At 43.0% G+C, this 20,652-nt stretch overlaps 1 protein-coding gene across 1 annotated transcript in view; it reads left to right on the top strand.

The window, feature by feature from the left end:
- Window positions 1-20,652, top strand: part of cog4 (component of oligomeric golgi complex 4) — a 75,347-nt gene that overhangs the window by 34,412 nt on the left and 20,283 nt on the right. The window contains exons 9-12 of the mRNA XM_063066614.1: window positions 8,294-8,427; window positions 9,554-9,672; window positions 12,746-12,912; window positions 19,588-19,753. Coding sequence (XP_062922684.1) covers window positions 8,294-8,427; window positions 9,554-9,672; window positions 12,746-12,912; window positions 19,588-19,753 — 586 coding nt within the window. The remainder of the gene's footprint in view (window positions 1-8,293; window positions 8,428-9,553; window positions 9,673-12,745; window positions 12,913-19,587; window positions 19,754-20,652) is intronic.

Below are 20,652 nucleotides of genomic sequence, written 5' to 3'. Positions count from 1 at the left end.
GATTTACCAAAAAAATCATGGTAAAAGTGATGCCTATTAATCCCTAATTTTTTTTTATCGGTGTCTTCCCTGAATCCACAGACATCTGAGGTGCAAATACTGTCCATGATTTTGTTTTTGAAATATAAGTTAAACAGCAATTATTGACATAATATTAGGTTTCAGAGACACAGTAGGCAACAATCTAGCTTATCTTCCATACACTGGCTCCATGGTAAAATTATCCAATTTATATGATTTCCTTCTCTTTTCATTTCTTTTCCCTTCAGTCAAAGGATTCAAAGTAGATTTACTATCAAAATATGTATGCAGTATACAACTCTGAGATTTGTCTTTCCACAGACAGCCACGAAACAAAGAAAACCATGGAACCCGTTCAAAGAAAAACATCAAACTCCAACATGCAAAAAAAAACAAATCATACAAATGGCAAAAAATAGAGCGAAAAAAATTAAGAGTCCAAGCATATTCAGTTTAGCTCAGTTCAGTTCAACCTAGCGTTGTGCCATTTGTCAACTTGACTCCACTCCACAAACTGCATTGATTAAACCTTGCCCAGGACCCAGGATCTGGCAATTGCTCGCAGAGGGAGGGAGCGAGGGAGGGGGAGAGACACTGAGACAGGATGCAGACACCTTCCTCTGGAAGCAACAAGCAAGGGGGAGAGAGTGACCATTCAAACGCATGTAGACGGCGATGAACACCCGCCCGCCTTCTGCTCTTATCCTGGATGATTTTCACTCTTCATTGATGCTTTCATTGGCAAGAAATGGAGTCGATAGGGCTTGCACACTGTCACCAGGCTTCTCAGCTGCACACTTTGTTTGAAGCCCCCCTGAGCTTCCTCGGACACAGCAAAGTGCCAGATTGCTCAATCGACCCGAATACACGCCACCAAAATGTACATCACAGGCTCCAACAGTAACAGAACCACATTTGAAAGAGAAAAAGATATGAAAAAAGTGAACAAAGTAGTTTTGTAAAGGGTCTGAAGGATGCCATCCTTGGTTGCCTTGTTCGCTGGCGCCATCATTCCTAGCCCATACTTGTACTTTTACAGTTCTCTTTTGACTGTTGGAAATTGCTTCCACTATTGTTTCAGGCAATGTATGCCAAGTGACAGTTGCTCTTTGTACAAAAAATACTTCGCAACTTCTTTTGCTGAACTGTTCACCAACCTATCCCTCATGTTTTCTCTTTTTTTTTGGTATCTAAACCCTTAATGGTTTTCAGTTCCTCAATTAAATCTCATCTGTTATAAAGAAACCAATCCCTAGCTTGTTCTCTTGCTCTCTCTCTCTTTCTGTTTAATTAAAATATTCCATATACTGTATTTGGTTCTCAGTGTGGAAATGACTCTCTATTTGAACAGAGATGTCATGAATATTGGCTTCTGCCATTCCATTGCCCTGGTTATGCTTTTCCCTTGGTTTTTCCCCAGCTTTCCTTGTTGTAACTCTAAGATGCTATAGTGGGTTATGGAACTGGTTGTTCTTGTCAACAGATGGGGAGTTTTGGAAAGCCACTTGACCTAGAGGCCATCAGAGTGGACCCTAATTTAATCCCTGATTAACTTTGATACCAAAGTAATTTCCAGCTGAAAGCACTAAGTACTGACCAAGTTTCTGTGTCTCGCACATAAGTGCTAAAAACAATTAAGTTGGATTGGCTACCTCGTAATTGACGAGTAACCTAGCATCTTTGAAACTCAGCAATACTGTATACATACTTGAATTGTTTTGTTTTGTGGCACAATGTTTTAGTATTGCCTTGTAAAATGATCTGTCTATCCTGCCTGTTATTCCTTTAAGAATTCCAACAGATTGGTCTGGCAAGATTTACACTTAAGGAAACCATGTTAACTTAGGCCTGTGTTATGCCTCCAAGTACATCAAAACCCCATTCTTAAAAATAGACCCCCACATTTTCCCACCACTGAAACTGGCCTGTAATTCCTTTCTTTTGCCTTCCTCGCTTTTTAAAGAATGGAGTGACATTTGCAATTTTCCAGTCCTCTGGAACCATTTCAGAATATAGTGATTCTTGAAAGATGATTACTAATGCCTCCATAATCTCTTCAGCCACTTCTTTCAGAACGCTGGGGTGTAGTCCATCTAGTCCAGGTGACTTTATTTACTTTAAGATCTTTCAGCTTTCCAAGTACCTTCTTCTTAATAATAGCAACGACACCCCCGACACTCTCAAATTTCTGGCGTACTGATAATGTCTTCTACAGTGAAGACTGACACAAAATACTTCTCAAGTTTGTCTTCCATTTCTTTGTCCCTCATTATTACCAGCGTCATTTTCCAATGGTCTGATATCCATTTTGGCCTTTCTTTTACTCTTTATATTTCTGAAAAAAGCTATCTTTTTTTGTCTTTTCTCCCCTTATGTTTTTTTTAAATTTGACTTCTGTTGGTTTTTAAAAGCTTCCCAAACCTCTAACTTCCCACTAATTTTTGCTCTATTATATGCCCTCCCTTTTCCTTTTATGCTGTCTTTGACTTTCCTTGTCAGCCATCATCCTCCCTTTGGAATACTTCTTTGGCTTTGAGATGTAAGTATCCTACGCCTTGTGAGGTGCCCCCAGAAATGTTAAAGATGCATACAACTTTACAGCTCTCCACGCACGTGGAAGATCAGAACACAACCTGGTTCACCTCATGCCCTTTTATAAGCCCAAAGTACAGCAACAGCTAGCTACCACTAAGGTAGTACAAAAATGGTCTCCAGAGGCCATCGAGGCCTCTAGGGACTGGTTTGAGGTTACTGACTCTTCTGAACCACAAAAAGTGAGCCTTTAGATCAGAAGATAGGGAGGAATTGAAGCATGTGCAGAGGGAGCTAAAGGAGAAGATCAGGGTGACTAAAGAGGAGTACAGGAGAGAGCTGGAGAACAAGCTTGGGCAGAGCAGCACACAGGAGGTGTGGAGAGACATGAAGAGCATCACTGGCTTCAATCAGCCTGGCTGTAGAGCCTCGCAATGCAGCCGTGAATGGGCTAATGAGTAAACCAATTCTTCATAGGTTTGACAATTCCCCTCCTGTTCACACCCTCCTCAGCACACCAGCCTCCTCCATCCAACCCCCCCCCCAATTCAACATGTGGATGAACAACACAGGCCACCACTGTCTATATCCCTTCCTTGCCCTGCATCTACCATCCTCACCTTCACATACCAACTGGTATCATCCCAATCTTCACCTGTCTCAACTCCCACCTTCCGCCAACTCCCTCGCCATTATGGAGGGAGCAGGTGAGAAGGGCTGTGAGGAAGCTCAGACATGGCAAAACATCGGGACCAGATGCTGTGAACCCCAGGTCCTGAAGGAGGGTGCTGAGCAGCTGTGTTACGTTCTCCAGTGCATTTTCAGCCCGGAAAACATCGTGTGTGGTCCCAGTACCCAAGAAGGGCCAACTGAAAGACTTGAATGACTACTGTCCAGTGGCCCTGACCTCACACATCATGAAGACCCGAGAGGGGCTGGTCCTGACTCACCTCCAACCCCTGGACAGATCAGCCCTTGATCCCCTGCAGTTTGTCTACCAGGAACACACTGGAGTCCACGATGGTGTCATCTACCTGCTGATAGAGCCTACTCCAATTTGGATAAGCAGGGCAGCGCTGTGAGGACAATGTTTTCTGATTTCTCAAGTGCCTTCAATACCATACGGTCCTCATTGCTGGGGGAAAAGCTCTGTTCGACGCAGATTGGCACTTCCATTGTATCCTGGATAATGGACCACCTGCCTGGCAGACCACAGTTTGTGCGGCTTCAGAGCTGTGTGTCAGACATGGCTATAAGCAGCACTGGGGCCCCACAGGGGTCTGTATTGGCTCCCTTCCTGTTTACCTTGTACTCCTCAAACTTTAGACCATAAGACAAAGGAGCAAAGGTCAGCCATTCAGCCCATCGAGTCTGCTCCGCTATTTTATCATGAGCTGATCCATTCTCCCATTTAGTCCCACTCCCCCGCCTTCTCACCATAACCTTTAACCTCAATGTTTAGGTACAACATTGAGTCATGTTATCTGTAGAAATTCTCTGATGATTGATCAATTGTTGGGTGTACAAAGGGAGGATGGGAGGATGAATACAGGGCCTGGTGGAGGACTTTGTCAAGTGCTGCAGGCTGAATCATCTGCAGCTTAACGAGAAAGGAGATGGTGATGGTGAAGACTAAGCCTGCATTGCTCCCTGTAACTATTGATGGTGAGGACGTGGATGTGGAGAGGACCTACAAGTACCTGGAGGTACACCTTAATGTCAGACTTCAGTGGAACACCAACACAAAGGCTCTTAACAAGAAGGGCCAGAGTCACCACTACTTTCTGAGGAGACTGAGGTCCTTCGGAGTTTGCTGGCCTCTCCTTCACATGTTCTACCGGTCTGTTGTCACCAGTACAATCTTCTATGCAGCAATGACATCAACATGGGTAATGCCAACAGGCTCAATAAACTGATTAGAGAGGCTGGCTCTGTTATAGGAGTCAACCTGGACACACTGGAGGCTGTGGTAGAACAAAGGACCCTATGGAAAATCCTGGCAATTCTGGACAATGTTTCTCACCCTCTGCATACCACCTTGGCTGAACAGAGGAGCACTTTTAGTAATAGACTAAGACTACTGTGCTGCTCCAAAGAGCGTTATATGAGGTAATGCTTACCCTCGGCCATTCGGTTCTATAATGAGTCAACCTATAGCAGGGGAAGTGATGACCCCCTCCTGTTAGACTGTTTGTGGTAATTTTTTATTCTTTTTACTTCTCTTCTAATGTTTATATCTGTGTACTTGTAATGCTACAGTAACACTGTAATTTCCTTTGAGATCAATTAAGTATCTATCTATCTATATAGCTCCTGGTACCCTTGTAGTTTCTTAACACACAAGGATTCTACATCTTCCAATCCTATGTCACCTCTTTCTAAGGATTTAAATTCATCTTTTACTATCACAACCACCCCACCTCCTCTGCCTTACCTGCCTGTCCTTCTGATACAATGTGTATCCTTGAATGTGAAGCTCTCAATTATGATCTGCTTTCAGCCACAGCTCAGTGATGCCCACAACTGTATACCTGCCAATCTCTAATCGTGCTACAAGATAATCTACCTTATTCTGTATACTGCGTATATTGAGGTATAACATCTTCAGTCCTGTATTTGTCACCTTTTTTGATTTTGTCCACATTTTACACTTTAACTCATTACACTGACCAATTTTGCCCTAGCATCTGCCTATCCTTCTTCATAGTCTCAGTACACAGTGTATCAACTTGTATACCGACTGCCCCATCCTCAGCTCTATCATTCTGGTTCCCATCTCCCTGGCTAATTAGCTTAAACCGTCCCCAACAGCTCTAGCAAACATGCCCACAATGATATTGATCCCCCTCAGGTTTGGGTGAAACCTGCTCTTTTTGTCCAGGTCCTACCTTCCCCAGAAGAGATACAATGAATCAGAACTCTGAAACCCTGCCTCCTGCACCACTTCCTCCGCCATTCATTCATCTCTACAATTATTCCAGTCCTGCTCTAACCAGCACAAGGTTCAGGAGTAATTCAAAGATAACTACCTTGGAGGTCCTGCTCTTCATTCTCTTCCCTAACTCCCTATACTGTCTGTGCGGGACCTCTTCCTCCTTTCTACCCATGTCTAACATAGAGCAGTACAGTTCAGGAAGAGATCGTGCAATCCCAATCACAATGCTAAATTAAACTAATCCCATCTGCCTGCTCATGATCTACATTCATCAATTCTGTACTTGTTCATGTATCTGTCTAAATGCCCATTGTAATCAACATCACAACAAAATATCAGCTTTCACCATGGCCCCTGGCATCATGTTCCAGGTACCTATCAACATGTCTTTAAAAACAAACTTATCTCATATGTCTGCTGTAAACGTTCCCATCTCACTTTAAACCCATGTCCTCTAGTATATTCAAGCAACACACACAAAATGCTGGTGAATGCAGCAAGCCAGGCAGCGTCTATAGGAAGAGGTACAGTCAACGTTTCGTCAGGAGTCCTGACGAAGGGTCTCGACCCAAAACGTCGACTGTACCTCTTCCTATAGATGCTGCCCGGCCTGCTGCGTTCCACCAGCATTTTGTGTGTGTTGCTTGAATTTCCAGCATCTGCAGATTTCCTCGTGTTTGTGCCCTCTAGTATACTGATATTTCCACTCTGGTCAAGGTCCCTGACAGTCTAACATATCCATGCATCTTGTATTGTATGGTTTCCTGCCTTTATCGTTTCCTGCCTTTATCATTTCCCTTCTCGCTCTCTCCAATGAGGTCCACATGATAGTGATCAGAACTGAACAGGGCAGGCAGCATCTCTGGAGAGAAATAAATAGGGTCAATGAAGGGTTTTGACCTGAAACATTGATGGTTTATTCCTCTCTACAGAGGTTGCCTGATCTGCTCAGTTTTTACAGCATTCTTTCTGTGTTACTTTGGATTTCCAGCATTTGCAGAATATCTTGTTTAGGAAGCAAATTCCTATTTTTTTTTTCATACTTGTATTCTATAGCGTATTCTATTCTAAAATAGTTTCCTTAATTGTTGGTCTGATTTAGGAATCACTTTCAGGAGTATATTGCAATTTGGCTCAGTATACAGTGATAGAAGGTTTGTGTTACAGGTTTCCCCCGCCATCCGAAGGTAGAGCGTTCCTATGAAACGGTTCGTAAGCCGGAATGTCATAAAGCGAAGAAGCAATGACCATTTATTTATATGCGAAAATTTAGTGAGTGTTCGCAGACCCAAAAATAATCTACCAAATCATGCTAAATAACACATAAAACCTAAAATAACAGTAACATATAGTAAAAGCAGGAATGATATGATAAATACTGATATAAAGTAGAAATACTTTTCCACAATCATTACTGCACTGTTCTCCGTAGCAAAAATCTCACGTAAGCGCCGTCGGTAGAAAATCTCACGCAAGCGCTCTCCAGTAACCTTTAAGCTATGAGGCTGCCAAATCATACCAAATAACAATAAAAATACACAGCCGATATAAAGTAGAAATAATGTATGTACAGTGTAGTATCACTTACTGGAATTGGGAAGACAGCGCAGAGCACACTGATGATGGTGTGTTAGACTGAGTCGTCGCAGGTTGGCTGGTGCAGTGGCCCCCACCCTCCAGGCTGTGGGCCGATACCGAACCATGAAGCAAGCAGGGGTCCAGCGGTAGCCAGGAGCCACACAGCATATCTTTAAGAAAAAAGCCGAAATAAACAAGCGAATTAATTAGGGGCGCCCGACATGTAATTGTTGGCCCAGATCAGTGCCGACTTCCGATTGCATCGCCTCTGATCTGGGCCGACATTTACGTGTTGGGCGGCACCTAATTAATTAGCATGTTTATTTCGGCTTTTTTCTTAAAGATGTGCTGTGTGCCTCCCGGCTACTGCTGCATTCTCCGCAAATTGGTACAGTATCTGTCCGCGGCCTGGGTGTTGGGGTGGTGGGACACTGGGGTGTCATCTTGTCATCTGTTTCCATTAGGGCAGGCAGCTCATCTTCTCCTATGACTGCCCGCCTCGATGTCGAAGGTTGAGGTTTGTTGTCTGCTGTGGAAGGCTTGCTTGACTGCTGAGCCTCGCGCGTTTTTCTATCTTACAGTTCTTTGTAAGGACTCAAACCATCTTGCAAATATCCCCTAAACCTACGTACCCTTTCAAAATTAAAGTCATACTTTATCATTGCAGTGAAAATCTCATGTAGTTGCTTCACTTTCGCTACTGCATTGGGTTTCGATTGTTATCCATTCCTCTTCCAATTGCATCAGCTCTTCATCTATCAGTTCTTGGTCATGGGATGCCAAAACCTCTTCAACATCATCTTTGTCAACTTCCTGAAGCCAAACTCACGCTGTCCTTACTTCGTTCACCACGATCGAAACGCTTAATTATGCTAAGTGTAATACCCTTACAAGCTCTTTTAGGCTTTTCCAACACCATAGAACTCATCTTGCAAACGGCTGCTCACAAGCTTGTGATTAAGCAATGCCGGTGAGAATCCGGGGGAGAGCGGCTGCTTGGGGTACGTGCTGCCTTTTATCGCGTGCTGATTTTTTATCGTGCTCTGCTTTTTTTCGTAACAGTGAAAACACCTTCTGAAAGCAAAAACAGGGTACTAATGTAGGTCTTTCGTAATAGTGAGGTTTTGTAAAGCGAACGTTCGAAAAGCAGGGGACACCTGTATTGTGCATCAGCAGTATTTAGATGAATGAATATATCTGAAAGAGTTTACTTTTGATTTATTTTAGGGAGCTGGACACTATCTTAGCAGAGGTTACTTTAATGAACGCTCGCGCAGAACTATACCTGCGCTTCATGAAAAGAAGGATCACTGCTGATTTTGAGGTTTGTGATGCAGTAGCCTCAGAGGAAGTCAAGCAAGGTACAGTCATCTCCTGACTATAAAAACGGCGGGGCTTCTCTTGATCATCACAACTGCTTGTGTGAAAATATTTTCAGAACAGCTTTTCTTTTGGCTTCTTTTCCTTCTGTTGTCCTATTCTTTCCTACCTGTATACCTTTGAGAAGTAAGGGTGGCCTGTTCTGATTGTAAGCAAAGCATGTTGTTTGTTTCTTTGTGGCAGTGCTAACCAGAACAAGGAAGTGGAATTTGGCCAGTCTTTTGCCTGTGCATGGTCCTGTGATGTGTTTTTCCTTTATTTCTCCATAATTCTCAATCTGCAATTCCGAAGTGTTATACTGCGATATGAAAGTAGTTCTTGTCATCAGCTGTGAAATTCTGTAAGGCCATTTGACATGAGGTCGTTAGAGTGTATCCTGATCCACATCACATTACAGAAAATGCTTTCGAGCTGATCCCGCTAGATACTGACCAGAGCCAATGTACTGAATGGTTTCTGTGTCCTTCACACAACAGTGCGAAAAGCAATCAAATCAGATTGCTAAACCAGAAATATGGTATCTCTGTCACTCAATACAGTTGTACACCATATTTTTAATGAGGCAGAATGTCCTCATAACTACATAAATTGTCAAATTTCAGTTTGTGCTGAGATGGAGTGAAAAGCTTTTGTCTGTGTGCCATCCAGACAGATCATTCCATACACAAGTACATGAAGGTAGTAGAAAGGAAAAGGGGAATGCAGAATACAGTGTTGCATTTTCTGAGAAGACAAACAAAATGCAGGGACCACAATGAAATAGATTGGGAGGTCAAGAGTTTACCTTTTAGTATATTAAAGTTAAATAAGGATTCTTCCACTTGCGGGGGTTAGTAAAAATAATTAAATCCAATTCGGGAGAAACTTCCTTACCTTGAAAATGTGGCCCTCACTACCCTGTGGTTGAGGTGAATTACACAGAGACAATTAAAATGAAGCAAGGTAAGTACATGAAGAGGAAAGCAATGTCAATGTAAAGAGGGTGGGAACAACTGGTTCTTGTAGAGATGAGCTGCTTGCTTCACCCCTACAAGATAAAGAAACTATAAGCATATATATTACTATCAATTGCAATGTCCTGTACTTCATGCTTCTTGATTCTACCAGAGCATCAGAAGGCACTGGATAAACTCTGTAACCTATGCTTGCTGAGTCGGAATATGCAGGAACTGATTGGATATTACATCACCATGGAGGAATACTTCATGAGAGAGATGGTCAACAAGGTACTGTATATTGTGGGCTCCATACACTCTGTCTGGTTTTCTATAATCTTGTTGTGGAATATCAGGGGAGGAAAAATGGGCATGGCTCCTGCTCCACCAATCCTAGCATCGTAGGTTGAGAATGTGTGGGGATGGATCAGTGTTTCCTTCTCTGTGTAATGTGGTCTCCAGTCACTAACCTTCTCAACTCGCATGAGAAAAGCCATTTGGACAGTCCACAAAGAATTCAGAAGAGGAAGCTGAGGGAGAAAAGCTTCTTGATAATTATGAAGAAAATTAATTAATTTGTAGCTTTCTCATTTAATAGTTGCATTAGCCCTCCTGTTCAACAAATGAGGCGGGGGGGGGTGGTAGCAAATCACCCTAGAAGATTCACTTTCTGCTCTGTCGTTCAGCTTCACCAAATGCTTGCTGTTAAGGAGTGAAGTTAACTTGTTTAAAAAGTTGGCAATTGCATGGCATACAAGGGATACACATTCAGTTGGAATTTTAAGTCAAAATGGTCTGACTTTGTGTTCAGATGTTGGAAACCAGAAAAAAAGATCTAAGGAATGTTGGAATCATAGTGCATTCTCGGGAAGAGTCCCACCCTAAACATAAATTGAGCATTCCTCTTCAGGCTCTGTTCCAACTGATTTTTCTCCAGGATCTGACGTTGGCGTACACCGTCATTCCTAATTCTAGTACATAATTGGTTATCCAATCATGCTAGTTTAATCATCTGATGTTCTCCCAAACCATGAATGCTTATAGTGGTTCCAATAAAGCAGTTCTGCTCTGAAGCACTTACTGATGGCTTCCCCAGCGCACACAAATAGTTCATGAATCTATTGTAAACTGATCCACTTCATGTCAGCAAGAGTACAGTAAATCTAGGTTAGAATTCCAGAGATTTGAATTAATAACCAAATAATAGAAGTTAAAAGTTTACCATGATAGTTTGAAAATTTAAATAATTGTAAACAAAATTCTGCAAATAAAATGCCACTATCAGTAAAAGTTACTTCTGTTCTCCTTAACTAGTTTGGTCTGTATGTGACTTCAGTCAGATACCAATGAGGTTGTCTCATAGCTAGCCTCAAGGTTACCACAATAAATGGTGAGCTTTCCAACAACGTGTGCATCCTAAATGTGGTTCTCAACTGTACAGATCTGGTGGAATAAGACACAGGAGCAGAATTAGGCCATCACGAGTCTGCTCCGCCATGCCATCATGGCTGAGTTATTTTCCTGCTCAACCCCATTTTCTGTCTTCTCCCTGTAACCTGTGACGTCCTTACTAATTACAAACCTATCAATCTCCACTTTTAATATATCTAATGACTTGGCTTCCACAGCTGCCTGTGGCAATGAATTCCACAGATTCGCCACCCTCTGGTTGAAGAAATTCCTCTTCATCTCTCTTCTAAAGGGACATCCTTGTGTTCTGAGGCTGTGCCCTCTGTTCTAGATTTCCTCACTATAGGAAAGATACACTCTATCATGACCTTTTAGTATTTGATAGGTTTTAATGAGGCCCCCCCCCATCCAAATACCAGTGACTATAGGCCCAGATCCATCAGACAACCCTTTCATAGCTGGGATAATTCTCACAAACCTCCTCTGGACCCTCTCCAATGCCAGTACATCCTTTCTTAGATAAGATACCCAAAAGTTTAGGCTAGCAAAGGGGAGTTATCTTTTCCATGGACTCTGTTTATGCAAAGCTTGGACAGGACTGGGTTTGAGGGACCTGGAATGGGTTTAGGTGGGGATGTATAGTGTTTGGTTCAGCAAGTGAGTCGAGTAAAATTGAGCAGAATGATGCAACATAAAATAGTAAACTGGAGCTAAGCGAACCAGGGCAGGAGCAAGGAATCTCAGTGGAAAGACAAGCTGGAGAATAATGCAGTGGGGCTAACGTAGTTTGGAAGCTTACCATCAGATATTTTTGAGATTTGTGCAGCCACATATCTTGTTTCAATGCAATTTGTCTTGGATAGTAATCAGGATTTTGGCTGGTTTCCCCTGCCCTGTTGTTATAAGGTTAGATAATCTAGAAGCAGTATAACTAATTTTGGTGTCTGGGATCATCCTCTGCAAACTTGGTTTCAAAGGTACACTTAATGTCAAAGAAATGTATGCAATATACATCCTGAAATACTTTTTCTTCGCAACCATTCACGAAAACAGAGGAGTTCCCCCAGAGAATGCACGACAGTTAAGTGTTAGAACCCTAAAGTCCCCCACCCCGCCCTAAGCTCCCTTCCCTCCTGCATGTAAGCAGCAGCAAGCAACAATCCCCCAGCAGAAAAGAGCATCAGTACCCGCCACAGAGCACTCGAGCGTGAGTAAGGCAGCAGCAAAGACACACACTTGCATTTACCCCCAAAGACTACATTGTTCACCCGGCATTTGACATACCACAGGCTTTCTCTCTCCCTAATAAGGGAGAAAGAGGTGTCTCTGTTTCACAGTGAGAGGGGAGACATAACAAACAATTCACTGGTTTACGATGTTAAAAGTCCGTTGCATCGCTTTTTCCGAGCTCTGTGCCTAAAGATCTCCGGTGTCCGGGCACACCACTAAAGGTCTTCCGTCTCCCATGACACACCAATCTTCTGCTTGGACACTGACCTCCGATTCTCCCGCCCCCGTCTCCAGAGCCGTGAAAACTCGGTCCTCAGAAGGCGCGTGGAGCTCTTAGGCTAAGCCCTTGGCATGCCGAATAACGGCCAGTTGTGAAAGCCCGAGAGAGGGTCCCATTCCTGCAAAGAACCGTACTCAGCGTGTAACTCCAGGTCAGGGTCTTCAAAAGAACCCTGAAAAGGAAAATTAGAGATATTGAAGATGGAAATAGAGCTGTTTCCGAAGATGCAAGCAAAGGAGTTGCCGTTAGGCGCCATTAACCCTCCTAAGCTCCACCTTTTTACATTAGTTTATAATGTAGGTTGATTGAAAAGATGAATGGTTGAAGATGACCATGTTTAAAAGAAATTTTCACAGGGGGAGATTAATTAGAAATTGAACTTTGGCTTTCTTGATCAATGTGTAAGTTGTCTGGGCACTTAAAGGTTGAAATGTTTAATTGCAGGCTGTTGCAATGGACGTCTGTGAGAGGGGCCAGTTGACATCCAGCATGGTGGATGATGTTTTCTTCATTGTGAAGAAGTGCATTGGTCGTGCTCTGGCAAGCTCCAATATCGACTGCCTGTGTGCGATGATCAACCATGCCACCACTGTACTAGAATCAGATTTCAGGTAGGGGGGATGTGACTGTGTGCACCACCTGGTGCTAGCTTTTCTTGGTGATCCAGTCTTGCAACTAAAGAAGAGATTAGACTATCTTTATTTGTCACATATACAGTACATTAGAACATACATACAGTAAAATGTCATTTGCTTCAATGACCAAGACAGCCTTAAGATCTGTTGGAGGCAGGCAAGTGTTGACATGCTTCTGGGGACAGTATAGCATCCCCACAACTCTCAAATTCTAACCCTTACATCTATTGGAATGTGGGAGGAAATCCGAACACCCATACGATACCCACACAGTGACGGGGAGAATGTACAAACTCCTTACTGACAGTGTCAGGAATTGAACCATGACCTTCTGATGCTGGCACTGTAAAGCATTGTGCTAAAGGCTATGCTACTGTGCCAGCAACATGGTGGTCACTGCTCACTGGGTTACAACTGTCCCCTGCTGACTTCACTTATACTAATAGGTCCACATGTCAGTCAGATCACTGCCAGGTAATCATTTCAGTTTGCTTTGATTTAGTCGGTTGAGTCATAGAGCACTGGAGCACAGTATCAGCCCCTTTGGCCTTTCTAGTCTGTGTTGAACTATTATTCTGCCTAGTTCCATTGACCTACAACCAGACCATAGTCTTCCAGACCCCTTGCATCCAAATTTCACATAACTGTTGGAATTGAACCCAACTCAGTGGCTGAGGCTTCTCGCTTAAGTTGTCAACAATAATCAGCCAGCAATGATAGATCCCAGTTGCCCTGATGTTGTTTCTCCATGATTGCAATGTCCTGGTGAAACCTTTCACCATGCTTGTCACTGACTGCGCCAAGATTTGCAGGGAAGAAGTCTAAATGAGAATACAGAAAATTAATCTTTAGTGACATGTTGCACTTGATGGTTTTGTGTGCTTGAAGCATGTTGTCAAACTGCTGCACATAGTTTGGTACTCTGTAGTTGCCAACAAAAATTTCAACAACATCCTTGAATGCCTTCCATGCTATTTTCTCCAGTCTCGCTGGAAGTTTTCCACATTGCTTGTCATTGATGACCTGTTTGATTTGTGGACCAACAAAAATGCCTTCCTTAGTCTTGGCATTGTTTATTCTGACTTGAATTATGAATTGAAATTTTTTTTAAAAAGGTGATTTCTTAAAAAAATGGTGCACGGTAGGGAAATTTCATGGTAATTTTCGTGATCAGCAGCCCACATCACACTCACCTCCCCCACACAAAAAAGAACGGCATCCCAATCATCAACCCCCCCAACCCCCTCCCCCGTACAAAGCGAAACAAGGGCATCAAGCAACCTCTCCCCACGCAAAAAAGGAACTAAAAGAGAACTCAGCAAGAACATCAGCTCCCAAACCCCTTCCATTTCGCACAAAGTGGAAAAGCAACGAGCGATTTAAAAAAAAAAGAATATAAATATAATGTCTGAAAAGGTCCGCAGTCCATAAACGCAGAACCACGATACCATCCTCTGCCTTCACTGACATTCATTGAAAGCGAGGCACACCACACAAGGCAGAGGCCTACCCGCCTGGCACAGTGATAGGTCACTCAGCGACAAGGCAAGCTGTTAGGACTGAACTCTCATTTGCCTTCCCCATTCACTTCGATGTCTCAGTCGTCTTTGATGCTTTAATCGGTGAAGTGGAGTTGAGCATCGTCGTGTACCCCGTCTCGAAGTTTCTTTGCATTGAAGTCATTTGAGTAGGCACTTGCTTCCCCGAATCTCTTTGCAGACAGCAAAATGCTGGAGCATTTGATCTCCAAACTGTAAATCGCAGGCTTTAACAGTCCCAGAAACACATATAAGGTGAAAAACAGATGTAAAAGATATAAAATAGACATTTTTGTGGGCTATCTGGAAGATGTCAACCGAGGGAGTGTTGTACGCTGGCACCATCTTGAGCGGAAGTCACCCCTTCATCCTTAACCCATGACCTCCAGTTCTCGTCTCACTCAGCCTCTGTGGAAAAAGCCTGCTTGCATTTACGCTATCTATACTTCTCATAAATTTGTATACTTCTATCGATTCTTCCCTCATTCCCCTACACTCTACGGAATAAAGTCATAACCTATTCAGTCTTTCCCTATAACTGGGGTCCTCAAGTCCTGGCAATATCCTTGTAAATTTTCTTTGCACTCTTTCAATCTTATTGATATCTTTCCTGTAGGTGGATGAACTGCATACCACACTCACCAATGTCTAATACAACTTCAACATAACATTCCAACTCTTGTACTCAATACTTTGATTTATGAAGGCCAATGTGCCAAAAACTTTCTTTATGAGGAAAATGTACGGAAGAAATGTGGCAAATGTTCAGGGGATATTTGCGTGGAGTTCTGCATAGGTGCGTTCCAAAGAGACAGGGAAAGGATGGTAGGGTACAGGAACCGTGGTGTACAAAGGCTGTTGTAAATCTAGTCAAGAAGAAAAGAAGAGCTTATGAAAGGTTCAAAACTAGGTAATGATAGAGATCTAGAAGATTATAAGGCTAACAGGAAGGAGCTTAAGAAGGAAATTAGGAGAGCCAGAAGGGGCCATGAGAAGGCCTTGGCGGACAGGATTAAGGAAAACCCCAAGGCATTCTACAACTATGTGAAGAGCAAGAGGATAAGACGTGAGAGAATAGGACCAATCAAGTGTGACAGTGGAAAAGTGTCTATGGAACCATAGGAGATAGCAGACTTAATGAATACTTTCCTTCAGTATTCACTACGGAAAAGGATCTTGGCGATTGTAGGGATGACCTACAGCAGACTGAAAAGCTTGAGCATGTAGATATTAAGGTGCTTGGAAGTAGGTACAGAGGAGATGTCAGAGATGTCAGGGGTAAGATTTTACACAGAGAGTGGTGAGTGCGTGGAATGAGCTGCTGGCGACAGTGGTGGAGGCGGATACGATAGGGTCTTTTAAGAGACTGCTGGACAGGCATGTGGAGCTCAGAAAAATAGAGGGCTATGGGTAACCCTAGATAATTTCTAACGGTATGGACATGTTCGGTACAGCTTTGTGGACCGAAGGGCCTGTATTGTGCTGTAGGTTTTCTATGTTTCTGTGACCCTATCTACTTGTGACACCACATTCAAGGTATTATGGATCTCTATTTCCAGATCCTTTTGCTTTTCCTAACTCCTTAGTGCCCTATTGCTTATTGTGTAAGTCCTACTCTGGTTTGTCCAACTCTGGTTTGTCCACACCTCTTACTTATCTACATTAAATTCCACCTGCCATTTTTCTGCCTATTTATCCTTGTGATCCAAATGCCACTGCAAGCTTTGATAGCCTTTCCTGCTGTCCATTATGCCCCCAGTCTTGGTGTCATACAGAAATTTGCTGATTCTGTTTACCACACTATCATCCAGATCATTGATAAAGATGACAAACAACAATGGACCCAGCACCGATCCCTGCAGCACACCACTAGTCACAGACCTGCAGTCAGAGAGGCAACCCTCTACCGCCTGTGTCCTGTTCTGAATCCCATGGTGCTGTAGAATTTGAAAAGGTGCCAGGTTGTTTCCCTAGCTTTTGCAGAGTTGTGCATTTTAAGACTTTCAGTGTTTCTGGTGTTAGGGTTCACCTCTGCCAACATAAACATGTAGATAGATGTGTGCCAAGTAAGAATAGATCTAGGATTAGCTTTCATTTTTGCACTGCTGAAAGGGAGCCTTGAAACTAATCCATCTTGAAGCAGGAGCAGGTAATGGAGAAGCTGACTGAAAATGGGTCATAAATTTTAAACTTAAAGTAATTGGGCACTAAGCATTGGCATTTTCTGGTTTCATTCCGTATGTTCAGAACATTTCACACCTTTTATTAAAAGTTCCCTGTCAATTAAAACCTTTTATCTGCATCACAGTCTTTCCCTCTCAGTTGTTGTATTATTCCAGTTCGTTTATGAGGGGGTAAATTTTTCCGTAATCTCAAACAGGAGAAAATCTGCAGATGCTGGAAATCCAAGGCAAAACACACAAAACGCTGGAGAAACTCAGCATTCAAACAGCATCTATGAAAATAAATAAGCAGTTGATGTTTTGGGCTGAGACCCTTCATCAGGACAGCCTGAAAGGTTGACTCTTTATTCATTTCCATTGATGCTGCCTGACCTGCTGAGTTTCTCCAGCATTTTGTCTGTAATCTATTTCCTCCAATATTATAATGCAACTGAAATTTTCTGCTTTAGTTAAATATGTGGTAATGTAATAAAACAGAAAATGAGTCGGGTAGCACCTGTGGATGGATGGAGGAAGAACCTGCTGAAGGATCTTCGACCTGAAATATCAACTCTGTTTCTCTTTTCATAGAGTGCTGCTTGACTTGCTGTTTTTCAATTCCCAGCATCTGCAGATATTTTTATTCATATCTATATCTATATATATGACACTATACATTGTTCCTTGCCTTCCTCTATAGAGTCTTGAAATAGCTGGAAAATAACTGCATTATTATCCAGTCAACCTACCCTATTCAGCAGTGCCAGAAGTATAGAATTCTTTGCTTCACACACAAAATGCTGGAGGGATTCAGTAAGAGCATAGAACATAGATATTTACAGCACATTACAGGCCCTTCGGCCCGCAATGTTGTGCCGACCGTGTAACCTACTCTAGAGACTGTCTAGAGTTTCCCTAGTGCATAGCCCTCTATTTTTGTAAGCTCCATGTACCTATCTAAGAGGCTTTTAAAAGACCCTATTGTATCCGCTTCCACCATTGCCACTGGCAGTGTATTCCACGCACCCACCATTCTCTGTGTGGAAAAACTTACCCCTGACATCCCCCCTGTACCTATTTGCAAGCACCTTAAAACTATACCGCCTCGTATTAGCCATTTCAGCCCTGGGAAAAAGCCTCTGGCTATCCATATGATCAATGCCTCTCATCATCTTGTACACCTCTATCAGGTCACCTCTCATCCTCCGTCACTCCAAGGAGAAAAGGCCAAGTGCACTTAACCTATTCTCATAAGGTAAGCGCTCCAATCCAGGCAACGAAGCTAGGCAGCAACTATAGAGGAGAATAAACAGTTGTCATTTCGGGCCAAGGCTCCTCATCAGCACTGGAAAGGAAGGGGGCAGAAGCCAGAACAAGAATGGAAGTGGGAGAGGAAGGGATATAAGATGCCAGGTGAGGGGGAAGGTGGGTGGGGAAGGGGAAATGTAGTAAGAAGTTGTCAGGGAATGGGTGGAAGAGGAAAAGGGGCTGATAGTGAAGGTCTGTGGACCATGGAAGAAAGGGAAGGAGGAGGGGCATCAGATGGAGGCGATGGGCAGGTGAAGACAAGTGAAGAGGTGAAAGGGGAACTAGAATGAGGAATGGAAAAGGGGTGAAGGGAGATGGGGAGAAATTGCCAGAAGTTAGAGAAGTTAATGGACATATCATTAGGTTGGAGGCTTTCTGACTATGAAGTATTGCTCCTTCAGTCTGAGTGTGGCCTCATTGTAGCAGTAGAGGAGGCCATGGAGAGACATGCTGGAGTGGGAAGTGAAATTAAAATGAATGACCATCAGGATATTCTGCCTTTTGCGGTGAAAAGAGCGAAGGTGCTTCCAATCTATGTATGTTGGATCTCGCTAATGTCGAGGAGGCTGCACTGGGAGATGACCTCTCTCCCTATAACCTGCCAACTTGATGCTGCATGATTTGCTGAGTTCCTCTGTCATTTTATGTATGTTGCTCAAGATTTCCAGCATACGCAAAATCTTTAGTTCTTTTAGAATTCTTAACTTCTCATTGTTTTCTCTCCCTTTAAACGATTAAACTTTTAAAAATCTAGATGAAGTGTCAAAGATAGTATCCCTAATTTGTTGCATCTTATATTCTCTGAAACCCTATTAATGCATTTGTAAATGATTAAAGCTGCTAAATTACCCAGCAGTAAAACACTGATCTCGATTTTTCTCTGCATCTCTGGGTCTCTCTTGGAGACATCTCACTAGGTTTGGCTTTGTGAGACATCTTTGATTTAAAGATACAGCACGGTAGTGGACCCTTCTGGCCCAAAGAGACTGTGTCACCCAATTACACCCATGGGACCAATTAACCTATGAACGTAGGAAGAAACTGAAGCACCCAGAGGAAGCCCATGTGATCACGGGGAGAAACTACAAACACCTTACAGACAGCGGCGAGAAATGAACCCAGATCACTGGCACTGTAAAGTCTTACGCTAACCGCTACGATACTGTGTTGCTCCTTATGTTTCAATTTCACCTCCATCGACAAATCCTTCGAAATGTTTCTGGAGCTATCACGGCTATCAGGGTATGTTCTCAGTTTGTTTTCATTCCCTCACAGTAAATGGGAAGAATATGTTGTCTTCATGGAGCCATTCAGCGCAATGCTTTAGTCTGTCAGCATAAGAAGTTAACATACAGCAGGGCGAGCAGCACCTGTGTGAGGACAGGAGGATTGTCAGCACTTCAAGTAGAAATGACCCAAAATTCTTCCCACAAATGCTGCTTGACCAGCTGAATTGTTCCAGCAGAATGTTGCTTCACATTCAAACAACTGCAGTCTCCTGTGTCTCCTCACCTAATCTGGTTTTGCAATAGCCCAGGTCTTGTGAGTTGATAGCCAGCCTTCCTCATTGTCGTACAATATATTATGAAGTCATACAGCTGCATTATAGCTATGATATGTTCCTCTCTCTTTCTGTTCCCCAGGGAAGTACTTTATAACAAGCTGCGCATGGGTTTCCCAGCTACAACCCTTCAGGACATACAGCGTGGTGTGACCAGTGCAGTGAACATCATGCATTCCAGCCTGCAGCAGGGCAAATTTGACACTAAGGGCATTGAAAGTACAGACGAAGCCAAGCAATCCTTTCTGGTATTTTGTTTTTCAGTTTGCCTCTCGTATTAGGGATAATGTGTTGTGGCTTCACCTTTCCTATTATGCCCAGTATTTGTTGGGAAATCAGTATATGGGGAATGATCAGCAGGTCAGATAACATCTAGAGGGAGAGAAAAAGAGTGAGTTAATGGTATAAACTGGGCCTACGTTGTCTGTTTTTGTTTCAGATTTCCAGAACCTGTAGTATTTTGTGGAAAATTATTGGCATAACTTCATATTTAAAGGCTTCCTTGCTCACTGACCAAATTCAACTTTTTTTAGTTGTTAATTTTATGCTTTGATTAAAGGTGCTAGTGATGAGGAACAAGATGGTGTCCATTTTGCACTCCCAATTCTAGTGATAGATACATCTAAACTTGCCAAGTAGTATTGTCACAAACTTTGTAATAAATTGCTATGGCTACCAAGCCCCTGAGGGGCCAGGACCCTGTGCTACATTGAATGCATCATTCTGTCATGTTCTTGATGCTGTTTACAGATGCTGGTTGGTGAGAGCTATACACTCTCTCTCGCTCACTCAGTTTCTAATTCAAATGCTTCCAAGTTCATAGAGTTGTACAGTGTAGAAACCAAGATGGCCCATCCAGCATAGAACAACAACAAACAACAGGAATTCTGCAGCTGCTGGAAATTCAAGCAACACACATCAAAGTTGCTAATGAACGCAGCAGTCCAGGCAGCATCTGTAGGAAGAGGTGTAGGTGTAGGAAGAGGTCGTCGACTGCACCTCTTCCTACAGATGCTGCCTGGCCTGCTGCATTCACCAGCAACTTTGATGTGTGTTGCCATCCAGCATAGTCCCATTTGCCAGCATCCTGGCCAATAACCTTTCCAATCCATATACCAGTCCAACTGTCTTTATAAGTTGTTATTGT

The sequence above is a fragment of the Mobula hypostoma genome, chromosome 14 (genome assembly GCF_963921235.1).
Source record: "Mobula hypostoma chromosome 14, sMobHyp1.1, whole genome shotgun sequence".
Classification (NCBI taxonomy): domain Eukaryota; kingdom Metazoa; phylum Chordata; class Chondrichthyes; order Myliobatiformes; family Myliobatidae; genus Mobula; species Mobula hypostoma.
Note: the sequence above shows the minus strand (reverse complement) of the source record. Positions and strands in the feature narration are given on the sequence as shown.